Source organism: Eublepharis macularius, chromosome 18, assembly GCF_028583425.1.
Source record: "Eublepharis macularius isolate TG4126 chromosome 18, MPM_Emac_v1.0, whole genome shotgun sequence".
Taxonomy (NCBI): domain Eukaryota; kingdom Metazoa; phylum Chordata; class Lepidosauria; order Squamata; family Eublepharidae; genus Eublepharis; species Eublepharis macularius.
Genome location: NC_072807.1, coordinates 32521144 through 32546826, shown reverse-complemented (window position 1 = coordinate 32546826; position 25683 = coordinate 32521144). Strand labels below are relative to the sequence as shown.

Genomic DNA, 25683 nt, shown 5'->3' with positions numbered 1-25683 from the left:
ATATTGATGCCCCCCCCCTCCTGATTGGTGCTTCAGACCACAGCGGTCGTTGCGAGGCGTTTCTCCCGAGATTCCCAACAGCACCTCCAAACTTGCATAACCAGATGGCCAAAGTGGGGCTGAAGCCGTCCCGTCCCATGGGGGACCCCTCTGCAGAAGAAGTGTGGGGAAAGCACTGAGGAAGCAAGCGAGGCGCTGGCCCCCGCCCGAGACACACAAATCTGGGATCTGCAGGAAATTTTCTTCTTCCGAGGGACGCTGTTGGTGATGGAGAACTAGTGATAATGCCCTCTTTGGTGGGACGGCAAACGTGGCATAGACTGGCTTTTCTCTGCACTTTATCTAGACCTTGGCATTTCGGAACGGGCCCTGCGGAGCTCACATCATCCTTAACCCTTTAGGCTGTTTGTCTGTGGCCATCCTTTGAGATGGTGGTCCCTGTTCTCTTACCCCCGTGAGAGTCTGCAAGAGACGTGTGTCTTTGGCTGGATTTGTTGTTCCCACTTCAATGCCCCTATCCGGCTAGGGCGGAGGTGTGGTGGGGGAGATCAAAAGTTGGCAAGTGAGTGTGTGGCTCAGGCTTTCTGGGGCAGGGGGGACGTTAAGATGTGGAGATCTCCCCAGCTGAGAGGGGCTCCGTGGAGGCAAAGTCAGGCTGGGCAAAAGCAGAATGCTCCACGCAACCCTGCCCCACTGCCCCGGCACCCTGTGAAGGATGAACTCCCAGGGCTTGCAAGATAGGCAGCCCACTGACAACGCTACCAACAGCAACACAAGCGAGAGGGAGCGCATCAGGGGGCGCATGAAAATGGTGATTGGGCAACTGGAAGGCATCCTGCAGGAACTTAAGGACGTGGCCAAGGAGCTTCGTGAAGTAAGTAAAGATGAAAATGAGAGTGGATGTGGAATGTATCCGGAGTTAGAGGGAAATGCTTTAAAAAGTCCTGGTTGTGCTTACGTGGCATGGTAGTGCATAAATTGGGGGTTGGTTAGAACCAAAATATATGGATCTGAAAAAGTAAATGGAGAGAGTACACGTATTCTGCAGGAAGGTTTTTTTTACTAATATCATTTAACAAAGCTGGGTTCCTTTGCACTGTGGCTCAAGGAAGAGCCTCTTTTGATTTTGTCATAATTAAGCACAATGAATCATGGGAGTTATAGTCTTCAGGCTCCCTAAATGTCTATGCATATGTCTCTCGATCATAGTTGCGCTGCATTCGAGCATATGTAGTCTTTAAACCATATAAAAGGTTTTTTTCTAAGCTTATGCCTTTCTTTATAGGCTGCGACGCATAACCTGGGTCTTTGGAACATTTCGTTTACCACCTATCTACTACAAAACAGTGCACAAGGTGCCTAACAAAAATTAAGACTTCCAAGCAAACAATTGAGACTCAACCCATCCAACACGATTTAAAGCAATTTAGATTGACAGCAATTCAAATAACTACATTAAGCATTAGCAAGATGATAATAAAAACAGCCATTAAACCAGCAAGTGTGGAGCAATTAGTATCCAATGTGAATGTCAAAGCTTACTCTCAAAAGCCCTCTGGAATAAAAAGGCATATTTGTAGCTTGTCTGAAGGCTGAAACTCAGGGGGTGGGGGCAAATGGGCTTTCTGAAGAATGGGTAGTTTTAAAGCCTGGGTGCTACAATTGAAAAGGCCCTGCCTGGTGAGATTTTGAGAGACCGTTTTGCTTGCAAGTGTACTTAAAATATCACAAGCCTGCAGCTGTTACAGCAGGCATTATAGCAGATACTGTTGGAATGTGGAATTTTGGTTGCTATAAAGCTTCCCAGACTAGGATAAATGTGTGGCAGGTTCTTTGAAAGTGTGGCTGGTCAAGACACCAGAATTTCTAGACATTTCGGAGCTTCAACAGTTGACATATATTCCTTTTCTGTTGGGATCGAGTATGTCAGAGAGGGTAATCCTGCATACGAGAATTGCAACGAGAGTGGTGCTGAATCCTCAAAAATTAGTTGGTACTGCCTTTCCATCCTCTGGGATTGGGTTAATGCTTTCCACGGCGTCTCACTGGGCCCTCATTAGAGTAGCAAGCCAAGCTGCAAAGCAAGGAACACTCCATGCCTTGTGAGCAAGTGCACTGATTGGAAATCCTCTCCTAGTAGCAGAAGGAAGCAATCCAGCCATCACCTTTCGGCAATCCACCTGTCCGAGGAAACTGATGCACATTGTGCAGAGTGAACACTGTTTCAGTGGCAGCCCACCTGGTTTGCAGCCCCTGCAAGATCTTTCGCAATATGGACTCCCAGAGATCCTTGAACAAGAGAATGAATTTAGGGCTTCCTGCGTGGAAAACGAATGTTCTGCTCTTTTAAAGAAGCTGATTCGTAAAGCAGGCATGGTTCTGAAATAATACTGTGCGGCAGGGTTAGGGGACTGTACAAAGATGTTCTCCCTCTGGGCTGTGGTTAGCCCACCTCCCCCCAGAAACGAAAGAGCACAACTTTCTCTCGGTTGCAGTTGTTCTGTTTTATCATTCCATCAGGAGTTTTGAATGGCTTTGTCGACTGCAGAATTTTTGGCTAAGCTGCTGGCTTTCGGGATTGCCCTGTGGTTGCCTTTCTTTAGAATATACTGCCTCCCATAGAAATTGAGTGGAGCGTAACTAGATATACTGGGAACATTGGCCACAAGTATGGAGATGGTGCAGGGGTTAGAATGTTGGACTCGGCAGACTCGGGTTCAAATCTCCTTTCAGGCATGATGTTCGCTGGTTGACTTTTGGAACGGCATCCTTCATCCCACAAAACCCTTCCCGGCGACGGCACCAAATGGCATCACTCCAACAGAGCGTGGCATTTTCTCTCCCCGTGAATCTAACCCCCTCTCCTTTCCCCAGTCCTCCTCCTCATCCGTTTCTATACTTGCATAGCTCTTAATGACACTGAATCATAACATTCTAGGAAGCGCCTCCAGATCGGGCTGCACTTTTGCGTGTGTGTGTGTTTAATAATAACAAAAAAATCATTCCTTTGAAACATGATCTTCACTTACAGTGCCAAAGTCACCACCTCCTGAATCTATTTGCTCAAAGAAATGTGAAAAGGTGAGAATTTTTCATGCAGGGGCATGCTGGAGAAGCCCAAGAGATTCAGAAGGGCCTGGACTCCAGCTACCACCACGGTGGTCCCTCTCACGTAACACAGAGGTAGCAGGTATTCCCCCCCTCTCAAGTGATTGGGCTGAGTTTGCCCAGGCAGGCAAGCAATGATAATAGGCAGGACAATATATTCATTTAGATATGTATGCCCCAAATGGGCCCCAAATTGGAAGGATTCGAACCTGGGTCTACCAGATCCTAGTCCAGCACGCTAAGCACCACACCATTGTAGCAGGAGTGGTTGTCTCTCCCTTTCCTGCTCCCATTCTCTGATGGAGGTGGGTGGGCTGGCTGCTCCTACCCCTAGCAGCCCTGGCGATTCAGTTGGTGGATGAGTGAGCAATTGCTTCCTGCTTTCTGCTTCTGGGTGAGAAGGGGATAAATGGAGGGGGGAATAAGAGGCCTTGGTATGCTTGAATGGCAAGCATCTTCTAAGCGGGGAGGGACAGATTTGGGGGATCAATATTTTATTTGTAAACTGCCTTGAACTAAGAAGAAAGGCAGGATAAAAATGTTTTAGTAAATAAAAATAAGTAAGGGAAGCGGGGCCACCAGAGGGCATCTAGCTCAGCAACCTTAAAATCCTGAGCTAGTTCTCGTTCCACAAACTCTATCGTTGTATCGCTAAAGCTGCTCTCCCCCTCCCTTATATAAATATTTAGTCCACAGAGGGTTGGGATTAATATGCCCCCCCCCCCCACGCACATCCTGGGCCAAACATTAAATCTATAGCTTTGGATTTCCTGCCTTGAGCTGGGATTTTAAACTGGATGGCCTGAAATGTCCATTCAAGCTCCAGGATTACATAAGAAATCCCTATGAAAAGGTCCTTTGTGTGTGGGGGGTACAATTTGTGCTATTTGGGGGCCAGCTCTCACTGTTGGACACAAATCAGCCTCTGCCTGGCTACAATTTCAGCCGTTCGACCACAGACTTAACCCTTTCTCCTTGCCACTGTTGGGATCTCAAGATACAGCTCCAAAATGCAATTTTAGCAAACCTAGACTGAGACCCCCAGATGCTCAGGACCTTAAATGGGACTGAGCTGGTGAGACTACCAGGAGAATTTTAGCAGATTGGGTGCCTTCAATTCAACTTATCTGGAACTTCTTTTAGGCGGGGGGGGGGGGAAGCAAAAGTCTCAAATAGGTCTTGATTTGAAGTTGCATGTAAACTTAATATTTCCCTGGTGATATGTGAATTCGGGACAGGGCAGTAAAAACGCACTAGGATTAAACCCTTTCATATGGGTATACATGAGCCTCACTCTATATAACAAAACAAAAATCCCCTGCATGGAGAAAATTGTCTGTAAGGGAGATGCCTTGCCTTCTCCTTTTCTGGTCTGATCTTTACATGCAGGCCCACGCGCGCGCACAGATGTTAGCATTTACCATTTCCATGAGAATTAGGCCTCTGATGCAGGGCTTGTGAGGGTGGGTGGATGGAATTGCAGATGACCTGTTGTAAGGTATGGTGGGTGGATGGAATTGCAGATGACCTGTTGTAAGGTATTCACAATCAGGTTTGCTAAATATATCCCTTAACATCCCAGAGCGGGTGGGGGATATAAAGGCACTGTGTGGAAAAGTTGTAGTGTTCTAAATTTGTACCAGTGAGTTGCTAGAGAGTGGGACTATGAACTGTCATAACACTCACTAGAGGGCCAGGGCCAATTACTCTCAGCCTGCCCTGTCTCACAGGATTGCTGTAAAGATAAAATGAGGAAGGGGGAGAATGTATTATTCTGAGCCTCTTGGAGGATGGAAATTCCTCTCCAGGCACCACCCCGAAATCTCCAGGAATTTCCCAAGCTAGAGTTGGCAACCAGAGGTCACCAATATAACCAAACCGCATTCGTGCTTTACTAGAATGTCTCTCAAAGTCTTTCCTGGGTGGATTATCCCTAAAGGCTGATAGGATAAATGAGAGTACACTTAAAAACTCAGGCACCGCCCACTGCCTTGTTGTGATAGGATCAGAGATATTTAAAGTTGCTAATTCCGGATGCGTACAGATGTATCTTTAAACAAGACTGGATGTATTTTTTTCCTCTTGGGGAATGAACTCAGCTTCACAATGGAATTGAGAGAGGCACTCGGCTTTTTAGCCATTCAAACGCTGATTTCACTCATCTGTCTTGCTCCGTCCCTCCCCGCCCTCCAGTATTCTAGCAGATTGGATGCTTTTTTTAAAAAAAAAAAGTTAAGTTGCAGCGTGAATGCTGATTCGCTGAAACAGATTTTGGTGTTTTGAAAAGTGAAAAATCATTCTGAGGATGAGACGGGTTAGTGATGTTACAAACAGCAGCCAGTCGGCACTGTACACAGCCATATGCTGGTACAGATGGGTAGAAAATGGTTTTCTCTGTCCTCGGTTCTTGGACAGGGAAATGGATGGCTGTTTATAGTGTGATGGGTGTTGTTCAACAACAGCTCAAATAACATGCGAGTTTATTTTTTTAGTACACTCTCTCACCCTTCCACTAAAGAGATCCAACACTCAAATCGCCGCACTACACTGTCTCTTTGTTGATATTTTCATGCATCCTCAGTTTTACTGAATCAGCCATTTTGTGTGTGTGTGTACATGAACCAAATAGATGTTGAACAATTTGTGGGCTTGTGAGGAATTGTTGCAGAGGTGATAAACAATCAGGAAATCGGGAACTTTCCCCACCTGTGCAGGATGCTATCGTGTCCTGGCGTCATAAGATCAAACCTTTTCCCGTTTCCTTCTGTTTCTCTCCATTAGTTGACTCTCAACTGTTTGTGATATTTCATGCCTCCTGGAGCTTGCTCAGTCCTCATTTGACCATTATGGCAAGGAGTTAGTTTGCAATGTAAAACATACCTTTATCTAGTCTGCAGATGGCCTGGTATCACTACTTGCCTGGTGGGTGTGAGCCCACTCTATTTATTATTCAATACGGGATAATGATATCACCCTTGCAGCGGTAAGTGCCAATTGGCTAAGAGTTGGTGTGATGGTTCAGAATGCTGTTCATGAACATTCCAGTTACTCAAGGACAAAACTGTTGCGGTCTTTGCAATCCAGCTTCTGTGAAGGAAGGGCAAGTGGTCAGTTTGGATGGGATTAAAGCCTCCCAGAGGCTGAAATATGTGTAAGTGTGCATTTATGAATGTAATGTTCATCTATAAGTGAATGAATTATTGTAATGTAAACATCCATCTATAAATGTGCATTTAAGAGTGTAGCCCTGACCTCGTTGGTCCAGGTTAGCCTGATCTCATCAGATCTTGGAAACTATGCAGGGTCAGCCCTGGTTAGCACTTTGATGGGAGGCCATTAAAGAAGTCCAGGGTCACTATGCCAATTAAGGCAATGGCAAACCACCTCTGAACATCTCTTGCCTTGGAAACCCCAGGAGAGTTTGCTGTAAGTCAGGTGCAACTTGACAGCACTTTCTTGTACATGAATATAAATGAGCATATGTCGATTTTCTACTTTTGAAGCTTTCTTTCTTTTGGACATCCACACTACGGAGTCTGAGGACTGTAGGCCAAGGGAGCCATGATGGCGTAATATGGTTGCCAACCTCTAGGTGGGGCCTGGAAGTCTTCTCAATTTACGCTTGATCTCCAGACTATAGTTCCCCTGGATGAAATGCCAGCTTCGGCAGGCAGAGCCTATGGCATCACATCCCTCTTATGATCTCATCATTCCCAAAATTCCACCTTCCCCAGGCTCCACCCCCAAGTCTCCAGGAATTCCTCAACCCTGAGCTGGGAAGCATATGGCATAGGGATATTAGGTTTAGCAAGGCACAGACTGACAAGGACTGTTGTAACTTTATGGGCTGCGTAGAAAGAGTCCTGTCAGTTGGGTCTTTGGATGAAAATGGGAAGGGGAGGGCCCTTTAAGAGGGTGGGAGGTTAAGAAGCAGTGAGAATGGGGCTAAATGTTCTGTATTAAGTGCTTTGGTTGCAAGTTTCCAGCTGAAACATTTTGGACAGACGTTTCGACAAAGTACCCCGCTGGGAAATTCTGAGCGTTGTCCACCTCCTTCAAACCTTAACATGAGTTCTCTTGCTTTGGCGAGGTATGCAAAGGCAGCGATTTTCTGAAGAAAATGGGGAGTGAGAGGCCAACAGCCAACCTTTTTATTGCTATTACCTTCTTGCTCTCTCAATTCATTTCCTGTTTGCTGCCTGCAAGAATTTTGCGGCAACAGTAATAGGCAAAGGGCAATTTGGGCTGGCAATTGGAGAAATTAATGGTTTCGCTTTGAGAGCTGGTTTTGGCCTCCCAGATACCAACTCCTTTAAGCAAGGGGAAGATGAGTCAAGAGCCCCCCAATTATCCAGGGACTCTTTTGCTCACTTTTCATTCATCTGGGAAACCCTCTCAGCTGTCTGTCACACGTTGAATTTTATCCCAATATTGTCACAGCCGGAGCATGAGAATAAAGTAATTTGCTTTAAGTCAGCAATGCCCTTTCACTCTCTATATTGGACAAACAGGTCAGTCCCTATGCAAAAGAATAGATGGACTTAAGTCCGATATTAAAAATGTCAACACTCAAAAACCAGCAGGAGAACATTTTGATCTCCCAGGATATTCCATTGCTGGCCTAAAATGGACTATCCTCCAACAAAGACGCTTCAAGGGCAGATTACAACGTGAGATTGCTGAACATGAGTTCATTCACAAGTTCAGAACAATGGAAACTCCAGAGCCAAACAGAGATAGAGGATACCTTATTTCACTTCAGATGCTAATTTCTGTTCTAATCAAGCTACATTGTACCTTCACATCCTGTCTCCCTGTTTTTGCTTCACCCCACCCTCCTCCTGATAGGGATATAAAGGATCTCTACTCCTCCTTGTATCTGAAGAAGGGAGCTTTGAATTGGGAAAGCTTATACCCTGAAAATCTTGTTGGTCTGTAATGTGCCGCTGGACTCAAATCCTGCTGTTCTACTGCAGATCAGCATGGCTAGCTACAGGAAACTGCCTGAAGTTGGTAGTGCGCCAGAAAGATTTCTGCTGCATTGTGGCCCCAAAGCAAAAATGTGGGGCAGTACCTTGGGAGGGGTGCTGATGTTCACACCTACTGACTTAGCTACTGCTGGGGTTGCCAGATCTCCTTACCCTCCTGGCGGGAGGTGAGAGACCTGGCACTTACCTAAGTAGTGCCCTCTCGCGCATGCACACTCCCAGCCTGTGTGATGATGTCACTTCTGGGAAGTGACATCATTGCACAGGCCACATGCCCGCCCCCCCGGGTGCACTCCCGCGCTCTGCAGTGGGCTAAATAGGGCCACTACAGAGCGTGGGAGTGCTGCTGGGGCGGCACGATGGGCCCTACAGTGCTCCTGTGTTCTGCTGTGGCCCAATTCAGGCCACATCGGTCTCAATTCGGGCTGAAATCGGCCTACTGTGGCACACGGGAGCACGCTGCGCCGCCCAGGAGCATGCAATGGGATGCTCGTTCCAGTGCCTTTCCCCTCGCTGGCCAGGTAAGCAGGGGCAGGGGGTGGAGGATGGGAGCAGGAGATCCCTGCCCCAGCGGGGGACTGGCAACCCTAGCTACTGCCAATAAGACACAGCTTCGAGGTTTGGGTCAAGGTTTGGATGCAGAGTTTGGTAACAAGAAATGAGTGAGAAAAAGGTCAGAGCAACTAATTCTTGGTTTCCGGTTTGATTTGGGAAACTTATTGATCTCTCCATGAGAGGTGATCCATGCTGTAAGCCGGATGATGCAAGCACATGCAGTATTGTTGTCGTCATTAAGATGCCATGCATAATAAGCCCATGCCAACAGGCCCAATGATGGATTATATTAAACAAATCCTGCCATAGCTAGCTAGGATTTTCAGATTACCTGGAATTGTTGCCACCCCAACCCCATTTTAATTTGCTCCTTCCTTGTGCAACTCAAACCCATACTTCTTTATCTTTGTGATAAATACGTTTGGTCAACAAATGTATTCATTTCATTCGTTGTCATGTGTGCATTTTTCAGGAGGATTTGTGCATCAATAAAATTGATGTTGTGTGTTTGCATATATATATATATATATATATATATATATATATACACACACACACAAGACATTCATTCCATGTATAAATTGCATACGGAACCCATGCAATGTGCTATATACAAATGTATAAAACTAAGAACAAACAAAAAGGTAACTGAAAAGGTGGACGAAAAAGTATAAATGAACATAAAAAAGAAATTAAATGGGTTGCATTCACTCGTCTTTAATTGGATTAAATGCAAATAAGAAAAATAATAGGACCCACTTTTTTCCTGAGCAGCCGGTGAAATGTACACTTTATCTAACTATTAAAAGCTTCTGGGATGTTAGAAGTGTTGGGTCAGACCACAGGCTGAGGCCATTTTGTTGGTTCTAAATTGATTTTTGCAGATGTCTGGTCCAAGATCACCCACTGAGTTCATCAGCAAAAAAAAACCCCTAATGATATCTCCAAGACTAAATAAAATAAAGTATAGAAGAAGTATAATTAATATTTATTACACAGGGTAAAACTGATTTAAAACCACAAGACGAAAGTAAAAACTTAGAGATCTAGGCCGTTTCCACACAGCTTACCTTGTTCCAGAAAACAGTGAAATCTCGCACAAAATCTCACAAGAAGACGCTGTTATCGCATCTTCTCGCACGATAACAGCGTCTTCTCGTGCGATTTTGTGTGAGATTTCGCTGTTTTCCGGAACAAGGTAAGCCGTGTGGAAATGGCCCTAGTAACAGCCGTTACACAGTCACAAAATTGTTTGCACATACAAAAGAACCAAGTCACAGAACTGATTGCACATATACAGAGACCAAATGCGTTTCTGCCTGCTGGGCCTTCTTCTTACTAGGTCTCTAGGTTTTTAACCTTGTCTCATGGTTTTTAATTGCGGTTACACTGTGTAATAAATATTAATTATATTTCTTCTATATATTTTTTTTTTCTTGGTCACTCAACCTTATTGGTTCCTGACTTATTTATCAGGTTGGGTTTCCCCCCCCCTCTTTTTTTTTGTCCATCTTCAAGACTCATACATTGATTGGGCAAGTAAGGGGACTGAATCTAGGTATTGGCTTGGGTTGCCAACTATGACTTGGGACATGCCTGGAGTTTTGGGGTAGCATATACAGAAGGCAGAGTTTGGGGTGGGGAGGGATTTCAGCAGAGGCGCCCTGAGTCCACCCTCCAAAATAGCCATTTCCTCCAGGAGAACATACCTCTGTAGCCTGGGAGACCGGTTGTCATTCCAGGAGAACTCGTAGGCTGATTCCGCACACGTTGGATAATGCACTTTCAATGTACTTTATCAATCGTTTGAGGTGGATTTTTTGTTCTGCACACAAAATAATCTGTTCCAAATGATCTATAAAGAGGATTGGAAGTGCATTATCCAACGTGTGCGGAATCAGCCTCAGTCTCACCTAGAGATCGGCAAGCATACTCCCTGACTATGTCTTATACTCTAAGCACTATGCCACATTGGTTCCTCCCAGCACAGGCAATATTTCGAGGCGCTTTGAATGGCCACCACCAGATTCCAGAGTAGCTTGCCCAAGTTTAGGATTTCCCCTGTGATGTTTATCAGAGGCATTTCTATCTCTATGTCTCTCCCTCTCTCTCCCTGTTATTGCTTTTGCCTTGTTAAACAGTTTCCCAGGCGCCAGTTCACATGGGAGTGAGGGAACATGTCAGGGACAGGAGAAATTATTGCAGCCTGTTCTCACTGCCAGCATCTCTCTTTGGGAGAGTGCTGAAGTCTGTGAGTGAAACATGTAGTCAGAGACCTGGAAATCAACACCAATATTTATTGCCGTAGAAGCCACCAGCTGCACACAGTTCCTGAGAGAGCTGACCACCGGCCGTAAATCACCTCTGAGGCTTGCTATCGGTTTGGTTGTTGGCCTCCCAAGTGCAAATCGAAGCCTGGGAGAGTTATTTTCCCCCCACTGACTACTGCAAACGGCAAAAATAGGATCCATAAAGGAAAACCCAGAAAAGCCCTAACTCCCTGTCCAAGAACAGATCTTGTTCTCTCCAGCACATTTTTAATACGTGATTCTCCCATTTTATCCTCACAGCTACCCTGTGAGGCTGAGAGAAAGCATGAATGGCACAAGTTCACAGTAAAGCAGAATTACGGGTTGCCAGCTTCCAGGTGGTGGATGGAGATCTCCCGGAATTAGAATTGGTCTCCAGATGACAGAGATCAGTTCCTCTGGAGCAAATGGCTGATTTGGAAGATAAACTCTAGGGAATTATAATCTGCTGAGGCTCCTCCCCTCTGTAAACCCCGCCTTCTCCATGCTCCAAGCCTAGAGTTACCAGGTGCCCGCTGGTGGTGGGCAAACTCCCGGGGATTTGCCCCCTTATTGGCGGGAGGGGGCAAACTCCTGGAGTGTGCCTGCCACTGGCATGCACCTCGGGAACGCACACCATATATGCGTTCCCACCCCTTGCACTGGCTGCAGGAGCATCCCTGTGCTCCCATTTGGCCCCAAACCGGGCAAATTGGAGCGCGGGAGCACTCCCATGGCCAGCGCGACAACATCTTACAGAAATGATGTCACCATGCACTTGGTGTGGTGACATCACTTCCGGAAGTGACGTCGTCATGCCGCCACTGCTGCGCATGCACAAGGGTAAGTTCCAGGCCCCTGTGTTCCCGCTGAGAGGATAGAGGGACCTGGAAAGCCTATCCGTGTCCCAAATCTCCACAAATTTCCTAACCCGGAGCTGGCTCCCGGTGGGGCCTGGAGATCCCCCAGAATTATGACTGCTCTCCAGATGACAGAGATCAGTTTCCTTGGGGGGGGGGAATGGCTGCCCTGGAGGGTGGACTCTAATAATAATAATAACACTGTGCTTATGTACCGCTCTTTGGGATAGATTAGTGCCCCAGTCAGAGCGGTGAACAAAGTGAGTGTTATTATTATCCCCCCAATACAGCTGGGGCTGAGAGGAGTGGCTTACTCAAGTCCACCTGCAGAGTTCATGGCAGTAGCGGGAGTCAAACTAGCAGCATGCCGATTCGCAACCCAGCCACTTAACCATTATGCTGCAGCAATTCTATGGCATACTTTGCCGAGGCCCTTCTCTTTCCCAAACCGCACCCTCTTCAGACTCCACCCTTAAAATATTAAGGAATTTCCCGACCCATAGCTTGCAACCCGCTTGTGAGAGAATCCTGGCCTGCTTTTGGGTCCCAACCCACAGTTTGAGAGCCACTGGTTCAGTGCATTTTGATTCCGCCCTTTCCTCAAGGAACTCAGCATAGACGGCTCTCCCTTCCCCATTTTATCTTCATGACAACCCTGTAAGGTAAATTAAGCTGAGAGAAAGCAAGTGGCCCGTGATCACCCAGTGAGATAGGTGGTAGAGTACGCAGTCCTTGAAAGATCAATAACGTTTCACTTTCAGTACTGAACACGTCTTACATGCAACTGCCTTATACTTAGGGCCAAACTACATGTGACAAATGACCCAGGTTGGACACTTGTCAGCTTCCCTCAAGTTTTGGCGGGAAATGTAGGCAGCTTGGCAGAATGTTGGACAAATGACAGTTGAAAAGTCCATTGGACAGCAGGCAGAGAGAGCCAAGCTGCAAGACCAGGACGCCTACATTTCCCATCAGCACTTGAGGGAAGCTGACAAGTGTCCAACCTGTGTCATTTGTCACTTGTAGTTTGGCCCTGAGTCAAATCCTTGGTCTATCAAGATCAGTCTTATGTACAGACTGGTAGGGGCCCATCAGGGTCTCTGACCAAAGTCTTCCACCTCACCCATTACCAAATCCTTTCAACTGGAGATGTTGGTTATTGAACCTGAGGCTTTCTGTATGCAAAACAGATGCTCTACCTCCAAGCCACGGCCCTTAGCTGAAGCCAAGTATGCCTCTTTTCAACTGCTCTGAGATTTTTGAGGAAGGAAAGTCTAATAAACAGCAACACTTGTGCTTCTGAGTAAATGGTACATATAGAACTGTCATAAAGTAATGCAATTCTTTCCAGGGGTGTTTTATTAACCCCACCTTCCTGTGCCAATTTGTCACTTTATTAAAGTGCCTCTGCAGAAAGAGCATCAGGCATGCCGTGATGTTCCGGCACGTTTTGGAGTGCCTGCCATGTCTTAATTTCATTTAGTACAGGTAAGGAATGTCTCCCTCTCTCCCCTGTTTAACAAACATATCCATCTATGGCTTCCCAGTGCTTACAGCAGTCCCCAGAAGCTATTCTGGGGAGTGAAACACAACTCAAATGATTGGAAATGAGTAGCTGTTCTTCACTTTCCTAAAATGATGTTATTTTATTTTCACACAAGATATTTGACTCTTTTTTTTTAAATGCATCCTACACAGTGCAATTGTTTGAGGGTGTTTAAAGATTCTTTCGCACATCATATCGAAACTAGGAGGGAAAAGAGCAATGAGGCATAGAAAATAGCTGGGATGCAGGAGAGCTGGGTGAAGAAATGGAGTAGAATTGGTACTGATTAAATCAAATGCGAGGTCATGTAGCAAAGGTCAGGAGAGAGGGGTCTTTCTTGATTTCATTTAACACCTTCGCTTCTGTAATTCTGCTGAACAAAATTGGAGTCTAGTAGCAGCTGAAAGACCAACACAATTTTCAGAGGTATAAGCTTTTGCGAATCTATATCTGATAAAATGCACTTTGGCTCCTCAAGGTTATACTCTGGAAACATTTGTCGGTCTTTCAGATGCTACTGGACTCGAATTTTGTTCTGTTGCTACAAACTAATATGGCTACCCATACGAAACAGTAATTCTGTTGTGTCCTGCTTCTTGTAAGACTGCCTTAACACATGAAGCTGCCTATTACTGAGCCAGGCCCTTAGTCGATTAAGATCAGTATTGTCTACTCTGACTGGCAGCTGCTCTCCAGGGTCAGATTGAGCCTGGGACCTTCCGCATGCCAAGCAGCTGCCTTACCAATAAGCCATGGGCATTATGCAGTAAGCATAAGCATGTGGATACCGTGAGAAATTAAAAGATTGCCTAGCAAGGGGGTAGCAGAGATTCTAGACTGAGGATTTTCCCTCTTCCACTCCGTTCCCAGTTTGGGAGTTCTCTCCGTGACGCCATCTCAGTTTAACTGAGAGATAGGCTCTACACATCATGAGATATTGTGCTATAATTTGCAGCTGGATTTTCCGTGTGGACTGGATAATCTGGGATATAATGCAAGGGTTGTACAGTATCCAATGGGGTGTAGCTATCACCTCAGTCACTTCCCAAAAGGGAACTGTGGATCCAGCCCCATTCATTTCACACACTCTGATGTTTCAGTCTCTCATTTTTCAGGAGTTCTTTCTGTTCATGCATGTTCCACCCGTCCTTCCCGTTTAGGGCAGAGAAATTCTAAAATTAAATCCAGCATCGAAGCATGTGGATAATGCATGCTGATAAATCATTGCTAAGCAAATGGGACCATAAATACAAACTGCATCAAGATATTTAGAGGTGGGTGTTTTATCGAGGCACAGGACATCAGTAAAACACTGCACCAAAAGAATCTTGTATGATGTGAGATTGCTTCCGTGTTTTATCAATTGTACATGCCGGTGATGTAGAGAAGGAAAGAGGTCACAAGCTGAGAATACAAACTACAGAGGAATGCTAACGTGTCTGTGCCAGTCTGGGGGAAGGAACAGGCCACAAAGAACTCAAAAAGCCTCAGCAAAATTGAGAGAAGGAAGATTGTAAGAGCAGCCTTACCTAGAAAAAACACCCATTTGTCTAGATTTGTCTATAGCAGTAGCTTTCAACGTCCCACCCCCACCCCCACTCTACCTCCAAATCTCCAGGAAGTTCCCAATCTGGAGTTGGCAACACTATAACACCCCAAGTCTCCTGCCTCTCCTGGCATGCAGGCTGAAAGGAACAGTAAGATAGTGAGGCACTGTCTCTTCTTTTGAGCACAGACCCATTTAGAGATACATGAAGCTGACTTATACTGAGTCAGACCCTTGGTCGATTAAAGTCAGTATTGCCTACTCTGACTGGCAGCAGTTTTCCGGGGGCTCTGGTTGAGCCCTCTCTCCCATTACCTACTGCTTGATCCTTTTTAACTGGAGATTATTGAGATTAAACCTCAGTTCTTCTGCATACCAAGCCGATGCTCCCCACCCTTAGTTCCTTCCCCATTCCTGCCACATCATTGTGATGCTATGTGTCTTCCTGTTTAGCTTAGCAGCTCAGCAGATCCCATGCTGCTAGCTTGGGTTGCCAACTCTGGTTCTGGAAATTCCTGGACATTTGGGGGTGATATCTGGGGAGGGCGGAGTCTGGAATGGGGGAGGAACTAAGGGGGGATATGATACCATAGAGGCCACTCTCCGTTTCCTTCGGGGGAACTGATCTCACCATACCACTGCCTGGAGTTAAAAGTGGCTTCTGGGACCAGGTCTGGAATGAGTGAACACCATTGACCGGTAGCAGGTTTAGGAAGTCCAGATCACAATTTTAAGAGACTGGGGGAAGACAACAGAATTGCAGAAATGGAGAGGTTACAGAGAATGACGAATGAGCTCCTTCTCACCCTCCCTTTTTCTTTTCCTTTCTCTGCATTTGATGCATTAGTTCTCCGGTCCAAAAAACAAAAAGAACTACTTTCTGCTGATGTGTCTCTTCCACAGCCCCATTGCCCTAGAGACTCGGGGATTGTCTAGCAACGCGGCAAGCTGGGCTCAGTTCCAAATGGCACACATCACTCTCTGAGTCCACGGAGGCTGCACAGAATCCCTCTGCCAAACGGCTTGTGCAATCCTGGGGGCTTGCTTACATTAAAAGTAAATCTTCATTAAAATGAAATATATATATTAGACGGAGGCCTCAAGGTTCCTAGCAAATTGCAGTGACACCAAAGAAGATGAAGCCAAAACGCTAGCTAGAGCTTAGTGCTGACACTTTTTTTCTCGTATCCCACCAGTATTTGGGGGAGGGGGGGGGTGTACTGTTGACACATGTCAAGAAGAAAGGTGACAAGCCACAAGGCTCTCTGCCTTCCTTGGATGGCTCCCAGAAGTGCTCTGCTGGACAATGGAAGCGCACAAGATTCAATGCTCTTTTCGCTTCTGTGACAGACAGAAGCCTGTCTCTTTAAAAGAGGAGGGCTGGGCTTCTTTTCCAGAGGTTGCCATGGCAATCAGAGTGACCCTGGCATCCTGCTTGAGGCATATATCGAATCTTTTGAACTGTATGATTTATATTCCCAGGATCCACCAAACGGTGTTAACTGCATCCTCTTAATTGACTCTTTTCCTCAGAAGTCAGGCCAAATTAATTAACAACATGCCAAGTCTCCAATCATATATCTATATAGACTCACACAAACACATACACAAACACCTATAGGGTCACACAGACACATAGAGACACACACAAACACGTACACGAATACATATGGTACCACACGGACACGTAAATAGAGAGATTGGTTTATCATTAGATTAAAACAGGAGTCCAGTGACAAAAGCACATTGCTCTCTAGTTCAACAAGAATGTCGGACCAGAACCAATGGGTTGAAATTAAATCAGAAGAGTTTTTGGCTAAACATTAGACTGTTAGAGTGGTCCCTCAGTGGAACAGGCTTTCTTGGGAGGTGGCGGGCTCTCCTTCTTTGGAGGTTTTAAAGCAGAGGCTCAATGGCCATCTAACAGCAATGCTGATTTTGTGAACCTGGGCAGATCATGAGAGGGAGAGCAGGAAGGGTTACATCAGTGCTTAGTTCTTGGGGCCCCTTCTTACATGCCCAGGGCAAGGGCGATTGCCACTTTGGGGTCAGGAAGCAATTTTCTCCAGGCCGGTTTGGCCAGAGATCCTGGAGATTATTTGCCAACTTCTGGGCATACAGCAGGGATCACTGAGGGTGTGGGGAGGGAGGTAGTTGGGCATTTCCTGCATTGTGCCGGGGGTTGGACTAGATAACCCTGGAGGTCCCTTCCAACTCTATGATTCTAAGTTTGCTACAATCCTCTGGCATACTTAGGAGCAGCAAACTCCAACTCCTTCCTCACTCCCCAGATGTGTGGCAAAGCCATCATGTCCAATAGAGATTCCCAAACTCTTGCACTAGAGGGACTGGTGGTGGCAGCAGAGCAAGTACCCCTGGTGCCTAACTTTTGAGGCCGCTGCTCCATCACAGGTCATTAAGGAGCCAATACATTTCCAAAAGAATTCTGCCTTGAACTCAAAAGTTTAACAAAAAAGATAACTTGCGGAGGTTTCCAGGAGGTATTTATCATGCTCCCGGATCATCACGTGTTTATTTCGTTGCTATCTCTCCCTTCCTCAAAGAAAATCTCGTGTTTGATTCTGTCCTCCTTTGTCACTACAGAAGTTACGCTGAGAGGGTGTGATTGGCCCAAGTTCCCCCAGGCAGCTTCCATGGCTGAGTAAAGGTAGTCCCCTGTGCAAGCACCGAGTCATTACTGACCCACAGGGACATTGCATCACAACGTTTTTTTACGGGGTGGTTTGCCATTGCCTTCCCCAGTCATCTACACTTCACCCCCAGGAACCTGGGTACTAATTTTACCGACCTGGATAGAAGGCTGAGTCAACCTTGAGCCGGCTACCTGAACCCGGCTTCCGCCGGGATCGAACTCAGGTCGTGAGCAGAACTTGAGCTGCAGTACTGCAGCTTACCACTCTGCGCCCCAGTCCACCTTCAACCCCACTGGCTTAATAAATCAGTAACCTTTAGTTGTGAGGCTGCAGGAGGTAACTTACAAACGGGTGAATAATACAGTAGAGGAAATGTTTCTTAATGCCTCCAATTTACCCAGACTGCTAACAAACAGCACTTTGAGAATAGACGGGGTAAGCGAAGCGTAAGATTCAGACCCAAAATGATTCTCATAAGACCCCCTGGGAAAAGAAAAACAACAACACAGAAAGCTGAACATAGATCAGTCCCGTTGCATCCCCAGCTCCCCCCTTCTTTATAACCCTCTTCCCGTTCCAGTGCAAATTTCAAGGGCTAACGCACCAGTCAGTGTGATAAATACCTTAACAATCCCGTAATCAATAGATGATGAGTAGAAATTGCTTTGGAAAGGGAATGGTTAGAGAGGAGGGTTATTATTCTAATAGCAGTTTATTGAGGTTCTGTGTAAATGATTTGAAACGGGTTTAACAGATGATTATACCGCAAATGATCTAACGCCTATGCCAGCGTTAGACAATGGAACGCAATCAATTTGTACCTGCCTCTGACACCAAGCAGCCGCCACCATCGTCCTCCCAGATCCTCTCATTCTCTTGGGGAATGTGCTCCAATTCATTGCAGAGTAGGTCTGATCAATTATTTACACCCGTCATCTCTTTCTACTGGGGGAAAGGGTGCGCTTTGCGAAAGGGCAAGGTGCTTCTCCAAAGGAAAAACTATGAACCTGAACTATGCGGGCTCTAAATGCTTAAATAAATAAATAGATAGATAATGCAAATATTGTTTTTCTAAGTCGTCCGTCTCTCGGTCTGATTTTAGCACCCTCGTGAAGGCACCTGTCTTGTTGGAAGTTGCATCAGTGGAAGGTTTTCCATGCAAGGCGGGAGTGGTATAATTCAAGCATCATATTCAGGTCTCGGAAGGCTGTCGCAGGGGATCAGCATGGAGGGGGAGCTGCCAAGGCCCAAGGTCCACTCCTGTCCCCTAACAAGATTTAAAGAAAGTTTTTAAATTTTATTTTTATTTTTATTGTGAAAAAGTTAAAAGATACAGCAAAAGAAAAAAAGTAAAACGTAACAAAAACACAACTACAGCGGCCAATATCAATCTACAAAGTAAAAAAAACAGTAAAAAGCATAATAAGTATATTGTAACTCCATTACAGTTTTTCACCTACAATACTTCCTCCTTTAGTGTCAATGAGCTAGTGGTCTAATTAATATCTTTTTTTTCTGTAGCTCACCTTCTTGATATCCCAAATCCTCATTCTTAAAAATCAAAACCGCAAATCATTAGTTTATTTTTCTCCGTCTCTCGCAGATAGTCCATAAAGGGTTTCCAATCTGGATGTAAAGGAAGCTTTGTTCCACTGTTGCTTTTGTACACACCTGTTCCACAGGAGATGGGAGACTGCGACTTCGAGCAATCTCCCATTTCCTGTTGGGTTGCACTTGCCACCTCTGGGCTGGGAAATTCCTGGAGATTTTGGGGGTGAAGCCTGAGGAAAGCAGGGTTGGTGGAGCAGAGGGACCTTAGTAGGGTATAATACCATAGAGTCCACCCTCCAAAGCAACTATTTTCTCCAGGGCAGCTGATTTCTGTGGTCTGGAGATCAGTTCTAATTTTGGGGGGTCTCTAGGCCCCACCTAGAGGTTGGAAACCCTTCATTTCTTGTGGGAGATCAGCATGGGTAGAAGGAAGTTTGCACTTCTGATATAAGTAGTATGAAAAAGCCATGCTCCACAACTTCTTGTAGGAAGGAGAGAAGTGCAAGCACACAAGGCATCATTTTGTTTAGGGCCCCCTAAATGTGAGGCCACCGCGGTTGGTGGAGCCTTCATGAAAGTACTCTCCATTGACTGGGTAACCCCAGATGGGGTCCTGATGGGTACTCCATGCAGGGCACACATCACTCCAATCTTGCAGCTGCATTGGCTCCCCATGAAATTCCGGATCAGGTTCAAGGTTTTGGTTTTAACTTATAAATCCCTAAATGGACTGGGACCAGCATACCTGAGGGACCGCCTCTCCCTGTATGTACCCGAGAAAGTGCTCAGATCAGTGGGCAAACATCTGTTGGTGGTCCCTGGCCCCAGGAAGACTCAGCTGGCCTCGACCAGGGCCAGGGCATTTTCAGTCCTGGCCCCTAACCTGGTGGAACTCTCTGTCAGAGGATAGTCGGGCCCACCAAGATCTTGTATCCTTTCGGCAGGCCTGAAAGACAGAGATGTTCCACCAGGCATTTGGTTGAGGCCGACATTAGGTCCATCAAACGAGCCTCCCTACTGATCTCCTGCCAGCGGCCGGGGGGGGGGGAATATAATCATCTGTACAGTGGCTTGCCCCCCACACATGTGATGTCATAGTGCAATATCAACTCGCACCTCCCCCTTTCTTTATGTTTGGTGGGCAGAGAAGTGTGAAGGGGCCCCATCCTGGGACGTCGGAACCCATATTCTTGATTCTTAACTCTGAAAGTCATATCCTTTTGAGATTTGTTAATTTTATTGTTTATCCTGTGTATTTTTATTAATATTGTAACCCGCCCTGAGCCCTGTGGGGAGGACGGGCTAAAAATCAACTAAACTAAATAGAAGAATGATGCTTTGCGCTCTCTAGGGGAAGGGGGTTGTCACCTTTGCTGCAGCACATAATGATATTCCTACATGTGTCCTTCATTCACGGAACTCCTTGCCACGTGATGCAGTGACAGTTTCGTGGGATCTGAAAGGAGATTGGGGAATTTCATAGAGGACAGCTTTACCCCCAGCAATGCGTAAAGAGAGCAAAACATTTTATTTTATTTTATTTTTTTTATCGTATTTATATTCCGCCCTCCCCGCAAGCAGGCTCAGGGCGGATATAGAACCTCCATGCTTAGAAGCAGTGTACCTCCAAGTCCCAGTTGCTGCTCTGTTTCCTGCAATTCTCTTCTTGGGATTTGATATCAGTACTGAGTATCCATTAAGGGAGGGACAGCTTGTTGATATGATAAATGCATGGTTGAAAAGAGCATTGAAATAGGGTCTTGCAAAGTATACCAAACTGAGTTGGATAGTTTTGAAAGTCTTTTAGAATCCACTCATGATGGGAAGGGATGACTCACAGTTTTGATACATCTGGATCGGAGCCAGCCTTTTATTATGAATAGCCAGGGGAGGTCATAGAAGCCGGCCAACGGAAGGACCCGTGGTGTTTGTCCTTCCCCTCCCACTTGGAAGACATAAAGGGAGCAATTCTAAGCACGTCTACTGAGAATCTCTCATTGCCCTCAATATTTAGGTATCTTCTCCCCAGTTGTCATCAGTTTACCACAGCAGCTGTTTCCCCCAGTTACCTTTCCTGCAGGATTACCAAATGTGCATTTGTTCCTGCAAACACAGCCAGACACACACAGGTAAAATCCTGCAGAGTGGAAATGAACTTAGGGAAGGACTGCATTGGGAATGTAACGGACAGGGGAAGGGTTAAAAAGCTCCTTCCCTTGTCCACTAAAAATCACCACTTCATCAAACCAAGGTTGCCATTTCTTGAAATTAACAAAATACTTTGTATCTGGGTGGGAGAAGTCCAGGGTTATAATCAGAGGTCAGTTTGACACGAGCTACAGTGTTCCAGGGCAGTTCCAGAGACTAGACTTGCCAGTTCCTGGAGATTTGGGGGGTGAAGCCCAGGAAAAGTAGGCTTTGGGGGAGAGGACAGACCACAGTGAGGTATAATGCCCTAAAACAGCCATTTACTCCCGGGGAGCTGATCTCTGTAGTTTGAAGAACAATTATAATTTTGGAAGATCTCCAGCCCCCATCTGGAAGCTGGCAAACAACACGGCGTGGTTATTTCAGGTGGGTTTGATGGTGGAGTCCAATAAACTGGAAATAGGCTTTGGAAAATACTCAGGTACAAAAGATGTCTTTACCAAAGGTGTGCAGTTTTTTAAACTATTTGGGTTAAAATTTGAGGCGTTCTCCTCAAAGGCAAGAGAGGCCACGTCTTGGGCTAACCTTCTGTGAGCATAGTGGAGTGAGTCAGTGGTGGTGGCTTCCCTCCACTGGGGTAGGAGGGCAGGCCAGATTGGTGTCCTCTCCCCTCTGAAATTAGGGGAGCAGGCCAGTTTGGGCTCCCCCCAGTGGGTCAGGTGTAATGCTTCGAGTGCAAGACTAGAATCTGGGAAAACCAAGTTCAAATCCTCACGCTGCCATAGAAGCTTGCTGGGTGGTCTTGGGCCAGTTACATACTCTCAGCTTAACCTACCTCACAGGGTTGTTGTAGGGATAAAAATGGAGGGGGAGAGAATGATGTTAGCTACCTTGAGGCCCCATTCGGAGAAAGGTGGGGTATAAATACAGTAAATAAAAATTTAGGCTAATTTTTCTTGCTCCGGTCAGTTGACTGCACTTCCTCAATCATAGAATCATATGGTTGTAAGGGAACTCCAGGGTCATCTAGTCCAACCCCCTGTACAATGCAGGAAATGCACAACTGCTTCCCCCCCCCACACACACACACATGCCCAGTGACCCCTGCTCCATGCCCAGAATTGGCTGAATTTGAACCCTCTTGATAAAGCCCTGCGAAACAGGAGAATTGCTGGCGCCTGTTGAGTGGTTCTCAACAGCTTTTGGACCCCGTCTGCACCAACGTTGGTGGCCCTCCTCAACAGCGTTGCCTCATTAATTCTTATTGAGAAGAACAGAGGATTAAAAACCATCCTGCAGTGGCTCTGAGGACTGTGCCACACCCCAGTAGGGTAGTGGAAAGACACTCTCTACTCTCTTAAGTCTACCTCGTATATATTTTGGAATTGCAATATTGTGGAAGGAACTTTTCATTGTATGGTTGCACTCTGTAAGAATCGTATGTGCATCTTGCATTTTGCATTTTATGTAAGACTTGTCACATTGTTTATCTTGTACTGGTTTGAATTGTAAGTAGTGTTTACGTCATACGTTGAAATTGCTTATTTGCACGGTGTACTTTAAATACCTTAATTCTTACCGCAGGAGTTTTGTGTTCTTATCCTCCATGCCCAGAAGATGACAAAACGTGTCAGGATCCCCAGCCAAACAGGGGCTCCTTTGTTTCCCTTGCAGGAAAGCACTTTGCCACACTTGCTTACGTGTAACAAGTGTTTAACCCACACATTGCTCTGCTTTGGGAATGTTTAAAACTGCGGCAGTGTAGGATGCTGGCAGGTTCCTTCTAGCAGGGGACCTTGAAACTAACAAGGGTCAATGGGAACCGATTGGCAGTGTGGCTGTCCGTTGAGCACCTTCCAAGACTGCTTACCCTTCAATCACTCAAGCTGCCTGCGCTGGGCTTGATTTGTTTTGCTGGTAATATCAGGCAACTTGGCTGGAAAGCAAACAGCTGCTCCCCCCTCTGTCATGGGGGAGCTGGGAACGGGGAGATAATGGACCGGCCTCGTCTCTCTCTCTCTTTCTCTATCGCTACGAGAGATAACTTCCTTCCCTTAGCTTCGGCAGTAATGGAAACATAATTAACACAAGGGACTAATTAGCTGGCTGTGGTAGCAGCACAAACCTCCGTTCCCCTGTTAAGTTTTCAGAAGGGCCTTCCCCCCACGATCGGTTTATTGCATATCAGAAGCACATTTGATTTCCATCTGTCCTCACCTCGTTCCTGCAGGTACCATTTGTTGTTGGAGAAACCAGTGGGATGGTTCCCAGGGTAAGAAACTGGGTTGGATCCAATGAGACCCTTCGTGTAAGCAGGGCTCATTTGGGGGGGGGGGAATGCGCCAGAACACCCTTCCAGCAGTTCCCCCAAAAGGTCACTGTCAGGTGGCCCCGCCCACCTGACTTTTGGCCAATTGGGGCCATTTTGGCCTCGATTCGGGCCAAAACAGCCCAGATCGGGTCACTGCCGGGCGGGGGAATGGCCATTTTGCCATTTTCGGCCCATTTCGGCCTGGATTGGGACCAAAACGGCCCTGATTGGGCTACTGCCAGGTAGGGGAACACTCCCCTGTCTGGCAGCAGCCGAATCCCAGCCATTTCGGGCCCAATCAAATCAATTATGCTAATGACACACTTCCAATGACATCATCAAGGGGCGTGGCATATGCTAATGAGTCATGCAAATGAGTTCCTGCAGCTCTTTTTCTGCAAAATGACCCCTGCATGTAAGTAAGATCAGTGGAAAGTTGCATCTACTGGAGGAAGATTCTTTAGCAGAAGACAGCACATAGATCCAACCCAGTCACTCCATAATCCACATCATTTCACAAACAAAAATAGAGACCTGCTAGTATTAGTGCTATTGAGGCATGCAAGTCCTTTGTAATTTAGTATTTTGTGCATGTTTAAGAGCTCAAGAATCCAGCATAGGTCTCCATTGTCTCAATGACCCTGTGAGGTCTTTTAGGTTGAGAGATTGATTGGCTCAAGGTAACCCAGTGAACTCCATGGCAGAGTCAGGATTATCATTATGAGTTTGAAGATAGAAAATGGAACTGAAAATTGTTTCAATTTCTGGACTTTGGAGAGGTACAGCCCTCGAGAACCTTTCTGGCAGGGGAAAGGGACTTAGGTGGGTCTGTGGGAACAGAGGCTAAGTGGCTTATTGAACTACCCTGTCCTGCATTTTTGAATGCCCATATAGTGTCTGCAGAACCTTTGGCTGACCTGGTCTTCATGCTACCTCCTAGCCAATATCACCATCCCAATATTTCAGCACCTTGTCAATGGGATCTCTTCCATGGAACTTAATTACGAAGATTAGCAAGAGACCCGATAAGCTATTGGGCTGAGAGGCCAGCTGCCTCTCTATTTGCAAGAATTGTTCTTGGAATTGTTCCATTCCTCAAGGTTGCCTGCAAGCCAGCGTGAGCCAGTGTGGTGCAGTGGTGGACTCAGATTTGGGTGACCCAGATTTGATTCTACACTCTGCCACGGAAACTCGCTAGGTGACCTTGGGCCAGCCACATTCTCTCAGCCTAACCCATGTGTGAGGGAGGGAAAGGGAGGAGAAGAGAATGATGTAAGCCACTTAGAGTCCCCATTAAAGAGAAAGACATGGTATAAATTAAGTAAAAATTAAATTTAAATTAAAAGCTGTCATGCTTGGTTGGTGGAATTACTGCTGGAAGATGCAGGGACAATTTCAAATGTCTCATCCCTGCCATTTCTGCACAAAAAGCTCTTATTCGCTTTGGCTTCCTCCTTGTTCGAGTTGGACTTGCAATTCTTTCTTGGTCTGCTGGAAGAAAGACTATAAGGGTGGTGGTCAATTAAGAAGGATCTTTGCCAGCTGCCTACCTAGCAGAAGGATAGTCTGTTTCCTCTTTGTTTGAAAGACCCCTTGGGAATGTGATGTAGCCAAGACGAGGGTGGTAGTGGTATATGAGAAAAGATGGGAAGATGAGCATGACCCAAGCCTGCTTAAATCTCTTTCAGTGGATCAGAAAAGGGCTAAAGTTTGCCTGGATTCCAGTCAAGCTGGCACACACCTGAGATCTAAAAGAAGGGAAAAGTATCGGAACATCTTCTCTATCCAAAGGATTCCTTAGAGAGTGAGCTAATTTCAGCAATTGTGTGTTTGAGTGAGTTCAGAGGAAACTATATTCCACTTTCCATGGAGATCCCTAATTAAAAAATGCCTTTGCTGGGGAACTTCTCCGGCTTGGAGACATTTTGCACACATGAACATAGAAAGTTCTGTGCTGTGGTCTTGTGTACATTATCCCCTTGGATGTGCTCTGGAAAGAGAGGATAGACAGATTCCAAAAGTTGGGAGCCTAATATGTATGAAGATGTATGTAATACATAGATTTATATATTCCCGTTGGGAAGCTGCTAAATTGGAATTCATATGTAAATTTGACACAGGTCGAATC

At 46.1% G+C, this 25683-nt stretch overlaps 1 protein-coding gene across 1 annotated transcript in view; it reads left to right on the top strand.

Moving 5' to 3' along the window:
- The first annotated feature begins 715 nt into the window (after window positions 1-715).
- The window catches only part of INSYN1 (inhibitory synaptic factor 1), an 81739-nt gene continuing 56771 nt past the window's right edge, over window positions 716-25683 (top strand). The window contains exon 1 of the mRNA XM_055002992.1: window positions 716-874. Within this exon, the coding sequence (XP_054858967.1) occupies window positions 716-874 (159 nt within the window). The remainder of the gene's footprint in view (window positions 875-25683) is intronic.